This window comes from Micropterus salmoides, unplaced genomic scaffold (genome assembly GCF_014851395.1).
Source record: "Micropterus salmoides isolate LMB-PRFRI ecotype aquatic unplaced genomic scaffold, ASM1485139v1 Ms_hic_scaffold_9, whole genome shotgun sequence".
Taxonomy (NCBI): Eukaryota; Metazoa; Chordata; class Actinopteri; order Centrarchiformes; family Centrarchidae; genus Micropterus; species Micropterus salmoides.
In genome coordinates this window covers 13783599-13795814 of record NW_024044681.1, presented here as the reverse complement: position 1 = coordinate 13795814, position 12216 = coordinate 13783599, and the positions used below count along the sequence as shown (strand labels likewise).

The 12216-nt window shown below is 39.4% G+C and overlaps 1 protein-coding gene across 2 annotated transcripts; it reads right to left on the bottom strand.

The window, feature by feature from the left end:
* Positions 1 to 2096: 2096 nt before the first annotated feature.
* Positions 2097 to 11606, bottom strand: zw10 (zw10 kinetochore protein). 2 transcript variants are annotated; one of them, XM_038707728.1, is made up of 16 exons: positions 11424 to 11606; positions 10317 to 10451; positions 10073 to 10174; positions 9645 to 9722; positions 8776 to 8935; positions 8236 to 8412; positions 7837 to 8034; positions 7470 to 7606; positions 6694 to 6876; positions 5508 to 5731; positions 5048 to 5119; positions 4791 to 4960; positions 4489 to 4619; positions 4120 to 4251; positions 3387 to 3589; positions 2097 to 2873 (listed from the first exon to the last, which is right to left on the bottom strand). In XM_038707728.1, the coding sequence occupies exons 1-16, from the start codon at positions 11526 to 11528 to the stop codon at positions 2753 to 2755; spliced, it is 2328 nt and encodes a 775-aa protein (XP_038563656.1). In that variant the 5' UTR covers positions 11529 to 11606; the 3' UTR covers positions 2097 to 2752. The 2 variants fall into 2 exon arrangements, with proteins under 2 accessions (XP_038563656.1, XP_038563657.1); XM_038707729.1 differs by having other exon boundaries at positions 8236 to 8388; positions 11424 to 11605.
* Between the last annotated feature and the right edge of the window lie 610 nt (positions 11607 to 12216).

Below are 12216 nucleotides of genomic sequence, written 5' to 3'. Positions count from 1 at the left end.
AGGAACACAACGGATTTGAAAAGATTACCGACTGTATTTGTCAGAAGGCTTAGAAAAAGTATTGTCCAGATGTGGCCAAATGAACGGCGAACGGCGAACGTCAATTCACTTGTCTGTTGTGAAAATGTTTAACATTGATATTCTTACTGACAACACACAGAAGTGGTGAACACGTTTCTGAATCCACACCACACGTGACCCAGCTATCAAGGACGGCCTCTATCCTCTTAAATAGCTTAAAACTTCTTACTCCAGTTATTAGAAGGGAGGGGAGGAAATAAAGACTCATTTACAACATGAATTTTTTTTTATTCTGAATCTGAGCGAGCTTCTAGAACTTGGATTATGGGTGCAGTGACCTCCTGACATAAGGATGATGAAATATATCCGAGACGAGTACCAAGAAGAAAAAAACATCTTCACAGAAACTTCAGATACCCTTTAGGATTATTTTAACTAATTTGTAAATCCATAAACCAACGCAAAAAGAGTTATAGTGCTATACTTTGCATGCATATTATGACTAATATGTATGTACAGAATACAGAAAACACACCCAAGGAACCTCTTTGAAAGAAACAGTCCATTTAACCCTAAATATTCATTCTTAATAATTGTAGACAATTTTATTTTATTTTTTTGCATATTCTGCTTTTTTTAAAAAGTTTTCACACCTACAGATTAATCAATTAAGAAAATAATCTGCAAATTAATCTAATATAAAAGAATCCTTAGTTCCTTAAAATTATTTGTAACTGACACACTAATAGAGAATGGTGGTAATATGAACATTTATAAAAACAAAACACAAAAAGAGAAAGTAATCTCATACCTCTGCCAGAACTTAACATCCTTGTTGAAGTCATCAGTTTTGATCAGATGAAGGAAGAGACATGGAGTGAGCGAGGAGCTGCTGTGTGACTGTCCAGCTGTTTGTCTCCTCCCCCAGCGTCACTCATATAGCAAATACTGACAACCCTCAACCCAAAGCGCTGGCAGCTTTGTGTCAGTCGACCACCTACCTACCCTTAAGTGTCATCACATCAGGTCAATTTATCATAGTTCACTTCTGTCAGCTTACTTAAGCATAAAGCAACTAGGATGGTTCTATCCGGGACCTCTAAAGCTCACTAATTATCACGTTATATCTCATTTATTTAGTCAGTATTTAGTCAAAAGGGCCAAAATTAATCTGTTGCATTGGACTATTTCTTGGCCGGGCCCTGTGACCGGGGCGGTGGAGTGAAGGCTCCTAATTTCCTTTAAAAGGTGCTGATCTGACCTTTGACAGAGCCAGACTAGCTGGTTCCCTTTTTTATGCTAAGCAAAGGTCTCTTGGCTCTAGCTTCATATGAGATATGAGTGGTAATTATCTTCTCATCTAACTTTGCAAGAAGACTACTTCCCAAAATGTCAAACTGTGCCTTTAACAAATCCTGTGCAGGTTTACAGATTATCAAAAGCTACATGTCAGCTGTACAGTAAAATGCAAAATGGCAAATGGACTGCATTCAAATTTTATCGAAAGGGTTTTTTAGAATTTGCCTCTCAGTCACCCATTCACACACTCAATGGCGGTGAGCTACCATGCAAGGTGCTGGGCTAACCTTCAGGAAAAACTTCAGTGTTTCATCCAAGGACACAAAGGAGAGAAGGGTTAGAACCACAGACCTGCAGTGGATGGATGCCCAATTTATGTTAAGGATACCTTGTTTTGTTAGGTTATGTCATTTTACCACAGTAATTGTAAATGGACTGCAGCGAGCTATCACGCAAGGTGGTGACCTGACTATCAAGAGCAATTTGGGGTTCAATGTCTTGCAAAAATGATATAAAACACTGATGTCGCAGAGCAATAAGGACCATGCAGCAGAAACTATGCTCGCACAAGTTTCGCAAGTGCCACCCACAAGCCTGTCTGCGTTTTGACCAACACAAAGATAACATGGTGAATGATTTACTTCCCCACAATTACATGACAGCTAACAAAAGAATAAGCAGTTGCAATTTCTTCCTAACAACATACTCAGCTGGCAAGGCGGCCTGCCCTTTCCACCGAGCTCATCATCACAATCATTAAAAACAAACAGTTTGGAAAAGGTTCTGAAAAGCTGAGTATTTTGGTTTATTTGGACAAGTAATAAATACATTTAAGAAGAGTTCAGTTTAATGGCTTGTACAAAAAGAAATCTTAAGAGATGGAAGGTCCAGGGTGTCTGTGTCAGAACTAAATGGTTATTTAGAGGCATTGAGGTTGAAATAAACATCGCCAAAGAAACTCTCTCTCCTGAAATGACATCAGTACTGCAAAGCTGAGACCTCTGAAACAAGCTACAGATGAAGTTTGATTAATAATGTGTAGCAAAGTTAACCCTGGACACAACATCACATGTCAACAGATGGCAAGCTTACACAACCTCAGTTTGCTTTGTAGTGGTAAGCCCACAAAACTATATGACCGAGGCTACGGGATGCTGACGTAAAGAAGCCTTAATGTAATCTCTGTAGGACTAATTGCAGTCCGAGAAGGAACATTTCCCACAGATTGATTACAACCAGCTGATATAATCAGCGACACCCCCTCCATCAGACAGGGCAACCATTTCTCTGTGACAAACTGTTCAACCTACATACATGTAAATGTATATATTTAACGCAACTGGAAAATGGAAATGAATAAGGCATGGATCATATTTTCCTCAAAGGAAAAAGTGCTATAGTATCGTTCTTTCTGGTCATTTGCTCCAAGTATCTATTTAATTTTGGTCAGAGCTACAGCTCTCCTCTCCGTATTCTGAAACAAGGCTCGGATCAGATTCTTCACCTCCGAACAGGAGAACTCCATCGCCAGCGGACCTTTACCGTCAGCCCACCTGTGGAGAGGAGTCACAGACAAATCAGCCACTCACACACATTGATGGAAGCAGTATAATGGTATCTTCCATAGCTAAAGGGCCACTCACATAAAATTCAGTTTGCTCATCATGAACGAATGTTTGTATAATGTCGTCTGTGGCAGTGTTTTTAATAGTAAGCCTCAGGCTATCTTGGCAGATTCAATTTTGACCATTCTTTAAAAAAATGTCTCTGTACAGCAATCTATAAAATATAACAACTGGAAAACCAGTACATTATACATAAGAGTTGGTTAATTAAAGTTCTGAATCTATAATTTAAAATATCAGTTCATTCATTCTGCTGTAGGTAAATTTGGGGAAATGTGCAGAAGGGATAACAATAAGATAAAAGCAACTAACTTCAGCTGCTTTACGTAAAAAACACATTTAGGGCATTTTACAACTTCCAAACCTGAAGATAATCATAGATCATTTTTATTTATTTATATAATAATTTACTGATACTTGATCATCACGTTTCCTTCTTACCTGTCGACTATCTCCTGCAGGTTGGCCCGCAGAACGATGACCAGCTCCTTGAAGGTACTCCACTTCTTCACATAGAGAGGCACTTCCTCCTGATACTTCTTGTTCTTGTTTTCCTCAGCCAGAGGAATGAAGACCAGCGGACCTTCCTCGATGATGGTTTGGCAGAGAGTGTGGAGGTGCTCCCCATCCTCAGAGGAAATATCCTGTAGGTTAGTTATATTAGTTTGGTGAGAAATTACATTATTGATCATCATCAGTGATATAATAAGGTATGCTATGAGTAGACAGTTCATCATCATCATATCTTATCAAGATAACATGACTTTCTGTGTTTTCTTTGTTAAAGATTCCTTAAGAGTTTGAACTTAAATGTAAATCATGCTGTATTTGTTATCTTAACCATTACAGTGCAGGTAATCCAACCCTCCTATGTGTTTTTCACCTGGCCTTTATTAGTAACCAGCACTTATTTGTCTGTGCCGGCCACTAGCTCATTGATTGAATATGTCGTAATTGTGTCCCAGCTGGACCTCACAATTTTAGTCCCAGACTCATTGTTGACAGTGCTCCCTGGAGAGCTCAGGAGATATTTTAAAACTGAAATGTTTTAATGATACCCTGTTTTTTTTCCTTTAATGTCCATTTTACAGCAGTAACACCTCTGCATCAGTATAAGACAAGTCCTACATTTATATGAAGAGGCTGTGATGAAAAAATAAATAAATAGACAAACCTCCAGCATCATGATTTTGGCAATGACCTCTGTGATGGCTGTGTTGAGGAGGTTGCCCATGGCTTTACAGTAGATGCCGACTGGTAGGACATCCTGCCACACTGTACCTAACTGCTTCAACTGATGGATGACCTGCAATCAAGCAAACAGATGATCCCTGGATGAAAGAATGTATAAAAATAATGCCTTGGTGAGACTTATGATGAGCTGCCTCATACAGTCATAGCTACAGCCTGAAAGCTGCAATGCAATGCAGCCTTACAAATTACCAGTTGAAGAGTTGAATCACCATTTTTATGATACATCGTTCTCGTTATTATTACCATAAATTTTGCTTTAAATTGACCATAAATGAAGCTTTCCTCTCACCTGTCTTACTGCTTTGCTGGCTGCAATGTAGTTGTCTTCATCATCCAGGTTGCAGAAGTTGTGAGCGGTGGAAAGTCTCTCCAACAGTTCAGCTCTCTGGACATTCATCTGTGCTAAAAAGCACTGGGCACCTACAGAAATTTGACAAAAGGGTGCTCAGCATATTTCAAGGCAAACTGCAGCATAGGTATTGATATTTCATATGTAGAAGTAGACATTTTGGCCCAATGGCAGAGTACAAGAAAGCTCAGAAAGGTCATCAAAAACAAATGTAGCCAACAGTTGTGGAACTATTTGTTTACCCAGTTTCCTGAATCCAGGAACCATGTCAACAAATGTTGCAACGCCCTCGCTGAGAGGCTGCGGCAGGTGAGCTCTGAAATGGTGGCCCAGGGTGAGCAGGTGGTGGGCCAGGTACATGCAGTTGTTGTGCTGGATGGCTGCCAGGTGAGGGAATTTGAGCAGGTTCTCCCTGGATGAAACAGAAGACAACCACGATCACCTTCAATGGAAATGTGTTGGTTTGATCGCCTATGTTACGTGATGGAAACGTCCTTACTTGTGGTACGTCGGTACAACGTCATAGAACAGCTGGAAGATGTTTCTCACAGTGAAGAATAGTTGCAATGCACTGAAAAGAACAATAACAGTAAAAGATTAGATTTTACAATACTAAGTCACAGATGATTTTCTGACAAGCTGGTGGCCTAAGAAAGACAGGTCAGGTAATTTAAAAAAAATCCACCTTTTGTTGAGTGACATGTTGATAGGACTTTCATTTATGTATTGACAACATGAAGGTCACTGCACTTCTGCTGATAGTAGGCTGCAGCTGTATTGACTTGTGTAGTTTTAGTGTTTCGTGATGATGATAGATCAACAGTGCTGCGAGACAAAGACAATCTGTCTGGGGAGTTTTTTGCTTTTAAAAAACACAGTAGGACTATTGTGTTGTATATGCGTTAGGCATATATATTGACCCTTAGAGGACAGTTTGGTCTCTAAGCACTGTAACATACCATTGTGTGGAGCTTCCAACAGCTTCACACAGGGTGTTTAGTGCCAGCTCCATCAGCTGCTGCACCGACTCACTGATGCGGCAGGCTGGCAGACACAGACTCCACGCAGACAGCTGCTTTGCGTTCTCCATTGTAATCCCTTCCTTGGTGGTCTCTTGCTTCACTTTCACCTCTGATCCAGGAGAAGGCAGCTTGGGAAGACGCAGCTTGTAGTCTGGTGTGATCTAACAGATGAAGATTGGAAGAAACAAAATCGACTAAATACAACAAACAAAAAGCATCGGGAGATTTTGGGGGATATCTCATGAAGAGCTGGACTGCAGTATAGTGCAATCTAATACAATAGTCCCCATTTTTTGCGAGACAGTAAAAGAGGTAAATTCCTTTGTTTCCTGGTTTATTATTGCAGTTGTAATGGAGATAATTAATAATTCTTCATTAATTATTATTATATTACATAATTATACATATTTTTTCTGGATCTTATGTGTGAAAAAGGGAGGGTTGTTTTATACTTGAGTATAAGACTAGATAGGCTAGAGATTTATGTATTATTAAGCTTTCTCTTTACATTTAATACACCTCCAATACCAGTATTTGTATCAAATTACATTAAGAGACTGTTGCATTGTGGGATGTTTGAAGCCTTAATGCTTCTAGGCTAGCAAGCAGATTCAGGTCCATTTATTGTGCATCTTTTGGCACTAAAAGTATTTAGGAGGCGAAGTTTAACTCACAGTGGTTTTGTGTTTGGCTACCACAAAAAAAAAGAAAGAGAGTGAAATACTGCAGAAATGGGCCAGAGACCATATCAAATTTCAGGCAGGTGTCACAAAATGTCATGATGAGGAGCTCAAAAGAGTCTGAAAAAATGCCAACATGCCAGAGAAAATTACTCTGACTGATACCAGGAGCCTGACAGGAGAGAGCACAAGTATGTGACTGATAAACAGAATAAAGAAGTAGCTGCACAAATGTAGGATTCTCATTCTGCTGAAATAGAAGGCAGCCTATTTTATGTTTGACTTCGACTAACAGTACCTCTGGGAAACACTGCAAACAGCTAAACTAAACATTAAAGTAAATAATGTGCATCTTTAATATTTCCTGTTTCCCATTTCAGGTAATAGCATTTCACCAGTCTCCAGTTTATTCATCCAGACACTCAGCCCCAGCTCACACATACTTTCACAGTGTTGTGCATCTTGGAGGTCATGAGTTTGCGGGCTGCCACGATGACATCCTTGCACTTCTTGCTTGCAAAGTGACAGTTGACATCTCTGGCATATTTGAGCAGGTCTGTGGAATCACACTGCAGATACTCCATCTCCTTCAGAGACTTCTCAAACTCCTCAGTTTCCTTGATCACCTAGAATATGTACAACAACAAAAATAATTCAGTAAAAATGTATTTCTTATCAATAGATACTACACAATTACACAGACTAAAATAATCTCCCCACAAGAAAAAGACGATACTTGTCTATAAGGTTATGTTCAGACTGCAGACCAAATTGACCCAAATCCAATTATTTTGCTCATATGTGACTCAGATCTGATCTTTTTACAACAGTATGAACAGGTCAAGTCACACGGAATCTGATCTTTTCCAGTTTGGATTTGGCTCACTTTCATATGCGTTAGCAAGTGAGAGGAACCTCTGTGGCTCTATTTACTTCTATACGACAGCGTGCTACGTGTGACGTCATGTTAATACTTCTGCGCATGCTGGTCACTTTCAGGCCGCGGACAGCTCACACTGAAGTCTGGTATGGGCAACATTTAAGCAATAATGTGAACTGTCAAACAAAAAAATCGGGAAAAAAATCGGAATAGAGCATTGAGCCTGCAGTGTGAACGTAGCCTAAGTGATCTTTGAGAACTGCTCACAAAACTTAACAGCTAATCCCTGTATATTTTATGCATATCATTATACTATACAAACTGTTGATAAGTCCATACAGTGTTGTATTTGTCCAGCTGGCTACTGTTGGTGGGGATGGAGTGGAGCAAACACTCGTGGATGATGCACTGGGAAATCTCCTCCCAAATCATCTCCCCCAAGATGGCCGAAAGCTTTTTATCACCGATGGAAACATCTACAAAATAACAGTAAGGTTAGGACTTACCTCTCTCAAGCTCAATGTACTATTTCAACAATAAAAAGTTTGAGGTAAACATGGTTACACATATGATGAATACAGTCTCTTGATGTTAATATCTCATATTCATTGTCACTACTGAGAAAACTATTTGTAATTTTAAAATGGTCCACCTGCTTTTGGTGTCTACTGGTTCTACTGCTTTGGGAATGAGAACCATACTGTACCTAGCAGGTTTGAGTGCAGTGTCTTGAGCACCAGCAGCAGTTTGGTGTAGACCTGTGAAGGAGTGGATCTCTCTTCGTGGCTCTCCTTCAAACACTGTAAGGCCAGGATGGTTCCCTCACTCTGCTGCTCTGTTACCCTCACTGACAGTGACGGGTCCATCACCAGCGGCTTCAGCATGGTCTTCAACAGCACCTGACCTGAATGACAGAAACCATTAATGGACCAGGTTCTGACCTTGGATACATTTTGCTTTAGAACTAGATCAATAGATTAACTGGGACAATAAATCAGCTGATATTAGGTAACTGCAGACACAGTACTCTACAGTACTTTGCGCTGTGCTGTACATCAGCCGATAAGTGCAGAAATGGAAAACAAATATGCCTGCTTGCTCTTACTGAAGAGTTTGATCTTGTGATGAAGGTCTCCCTGAATGGCCAGAGCCTGCAGGACGCAGTGCAGCAGAGCAGGTGGTTTTGGTTCACCGTCCTTACTGCAAGCATGGCTCAGGCGCAGTTCCACCTTCATTAAGGACTTCACATCTGCGGGCTCTGGTAGTACAGATCCAACAGTCACTACAAATGCATCATGTGCCATGTTTTAGAAACATACCTAACCAGGAAATGCTAACAAGTAAAAGACCAGTTTATGAAGCGCAGCAATCTTTTGTGACATTTTAAGACAAAGACTGGAATTAATGCAGTTGTTGGGTGAAAGAGCCAGTGAGTATTAGTTTGCAACATGCACATAAAGTAAAGTCTCTTGCACCTTTAATACAACACTGAACACTGTTGCATTTGAAACTTTTAGCTTATTTTGTTTGATGAAACTATTTTGTGTTGCAAAAAGTTTAAACTCAGCCCAGCATATAGTTGTATTATAACCACATCTGACACAGATATTGAAAAATTTCATCCAGTTTTCTGAGGAAGTCTTACCCTTTGAGGTTGGTAATCTCCAGATGACGAGGCCCTTCCATTCATCTCCCAGGTGGTAAATTAAGTTTTCTCTCTGGACAGTCAACTCAGAGCTGAGAGCACTGAGCAGTGGCAGCTGGGAAGTCTTCCAGCCCTTGAGTGAATCCACACTGGCCCTTGCCTGGAAAAAATATTATCAGTCCTTCAGTACATCAACATGCACTTAAGAGATCAGGTTACTGTAAATAGGTGAATACATGTAGCACGTCAGTAGTCAGATTTCTGCCTTAACATCTAGCTCATTTAAGAAATATGGAATGCTTATTGTAACTGTATAAATGTTTTTTTTCTTTTTTACAAGACTGAAAGGTGGTGTCGGTCACTTTAAGTGACACATAAACACTGATCCCAAAGGAGCTGCACTAATCTTATAACACTGTCCTATTTTCTGACTATTTGGCTTTTGTTTGTTCTTTGTCCTGTTTACTATAGCAAAATCATGCCCTTTAGCACACAGACACAGCATATTTTCCTGTTACTATTCTTCCAACATTTGAGTCCTTTTCTATAACAAGTTAACCTGGGCTTTAGATTGGGCATTTGCTATTAATTATGTCACAAAAAGCTGCTGGGTAAAAAAAGGTGAAGAGGCAATACGTTACACACAACACTAACTGACAGTGATTTGTTGTTTGTAGAGCGAGATGTGATTTTGTTGTTGTATTTTCATATGTATTATAGTGTAGTTGACAGCCTGTTTGAAAAAAAATATCGTACATACACAATTATCTAAATTAGCTCTTTCATGATGTCAGTTTTTGATTAATTGCCCAGCCATGCTTAATAGTACAGAGGTAAGGTTGTGTGGACATTAAGTAAGCAGCTCTTACCGTTTCCAGCTGGTTGGCTGCATCAACATACTTCTTGTCCAGTAAAGCTTTGCTGAACTCCTCCATTGCATTGTGAAACTGAGTAACACAGATGATATAAAAGTCACAGAAACACTCAAACATGTAAAGGATGGATGCTCATAATCTGTTTCTCTGCTAATACAATTCTGAGAGCTAAACTTTTTTTTTTACATCTGGATTACACAGACCTGTTCTATTTCTTTTTTAGGACAACCTTTTATTATGAGCTCATTTGAGGAAGAAATTAATAGAAAAGAAAGTGAAGATATTATCATCCTTATGATTTCATTATGTAGAAAAGCAACTTTAATTTTATATAAATGTTTATAATTGGAAACTCCCAGAAACTATTAATTTGTGACTTCTGAAACTGTATTTTACTTAATAAATTGCTGTGTATGTTATACCTCTTTTAGGTGCCCAAGCATTGTTAGAATGATAGTGTTTTTCTCCAGCTGCTGCTTCAGCTTTGCATACTCAGCCACAGCCACATGGATATTCTGCTGCACCTGTGTCCACGATGCACAAAACACCAAACAGTTAAAAAACTACCACACAGCTGTAAATCTGCCTCAAGTAGGGCTGAACCCCGTCTGTTCTGCTCTTTAAGGTGAGATGACTTAAGTAATGCTTCAAAAGTTTCCCACATACCTCAGTCTCAATGCAATTTTTAAGGACATCCATTTCTTTGGAGACCGCATCGACCTGTACCATAAGCTCCTCAGATCCTTGAAGACTAGGTAGGAAGTCACTATACTTCTTGTTTATCATGTCACAAACTTCCTCCTATGAAAAAAAAAAACACAAAGAAAACAGAATAACAAAGAGATTATTTGCTTTAAGGGCGTGACTGCTTACAATTTGTATATAAGTACAGCCATTAGAGTATGACTACAAGTTGGCTATATCATAACTCTAATCCTCCTGTAAAACAGTAGTTGATGTAAACATACTGTTAATTACTCTGTACTCAGTCTATTTAACAGTGTTTACACAGAAAACCACAAGGACATCAACAAAAGAACATGGATGAATTTATTTATAAATGTATTACATATATAAAAACAACAGATCACGGATTCAATAATTGTAGAATTAACTTCATTGATGATTCTTGTTAATAGTTATTATAGCGGTAAGGAGTAAGATTCTCATTTCTGGCTATTCTGATGCACTCATAGTGAACCGACCCATTGTAAGGCAACGCTAGTACTGCTTATATAAAGTTACGTCCTTAAGGCTCAGTTTCACAATTCTGAGCTTGTGTTTTAAATAATCTTTAGCCTCTCTGGGACAATCTAGTCCAGGTTTGACAGCTCTAGCCTTAGTGGATTTCTGTCTGGACCTGTTCTTATGCGTGTTAGTTTTTGACAAGTAAATTACTGCCGAATCAGAAGCTAACTTAAGCATCGTCCCTAACGCTGTATATTTTTAACTTTACTGAAAACAACGTTGATCAAGCCACGTAGTCAGATGTCAACACTGAGTGTGCACCACATACGGCTAACTTAGCTGACGGTCTTGCAAACAAAATTGCACTTAACGCACTGAATTTAACTAGCTGGATAGTCCACTCTGTACTGGCTAATGTTCCTTTGCAGTGGAGAGTAGTTTCAAGGAAAACCATGAAAACCCAGCAAACGTTAGTCAAACGATCAATGAAGTTTCATACCGATCAATGTCGGCGCTAACAGTAACAGCTAACGCTAGTTCAAACTTTAATTAAAGTAGCTAATGCTAAGCTAGCTCTTGGATTACCTTTGTATCTTCCACCTTGCGCGACATACTGCTTATTTTACTGGACAGGTCCTCTTTCTCCAGTTTGCCAGAGCTGGCGAGCACTTCAGTCACAAACGACGCCATTGTCTTCAATAACGTTATTCGATTTTACAAAACTGTGACAGGTCACCACAACAACCCAAGACCCGCCAGGCGGTCTGATTGGTTCCGAGATGTCGGCGACTGCATCCTCTTCCGGTGCCTTCTTCTTCTTCGTTTTACATTTGATGTCAAATTGTTACGATAGCATAACATTACCGCCACCATATGTTACGAGTGTGTATCACCTGCCTGCCAGCTGACGATTGAAACCAGGACAGATAAACATATCTCATTTATGTAATATCGTTACCCTGTTTACGTTTTTTTCCCCCTTCTTGGGTCCTTGGTTGGGAAGTTTGCTACAGTTTGACTATTTTATGCTTTCTTAAACTGTATATGTGTAACTGCTACTTCAAAACTTAATAAATACAAGCCTATAAAAAAATAGATAAACAACCGAGTGGCGTATACACCTATTTTAATGTAATCAGGTACAATGTAGATTTATTTGTCACATTACAACAGGTTGTAAAGTTAAATTAAATTTGTAACTCACTTCTGTTATATACAATAAAAAGCAATTATATATAGCAATTATATATCTCTTCACCGAAGGCAGCACGGTGAACACGATGTCACTGGGTACTGACCTTTAACATCCTTTGGGCTCTGCGTGGACACCTCACCTCACCGATGTTACTGACGCTCGGGAGATGGGTACCAATGATCT

Bases quoted from the DNA above. Each gene is read 5' to 3' on its own strand.
- zw10 (XM_038707728.1), bottom strand. From the start codon at position 11,528: ATGGCGTCGTTTGTGACTGAAGTGCTCGCCAGCTCTGGCAAACTGGAG. The intron at 9,723-10,072 runs GTATAACATACA...TGTGTTACTCAG, and splicing joins TGCTTGGGCACCTAAAAGAG to TTTCACAATGCAATGGAGGA. The intron at 8,936-9,644 runs GTAAGAGCTGCT...TATTTTTTCCAG, and splicing joins CAGCCAACCAGCTGGAAACG to GCAAGGGCCAGTGTGGATTC.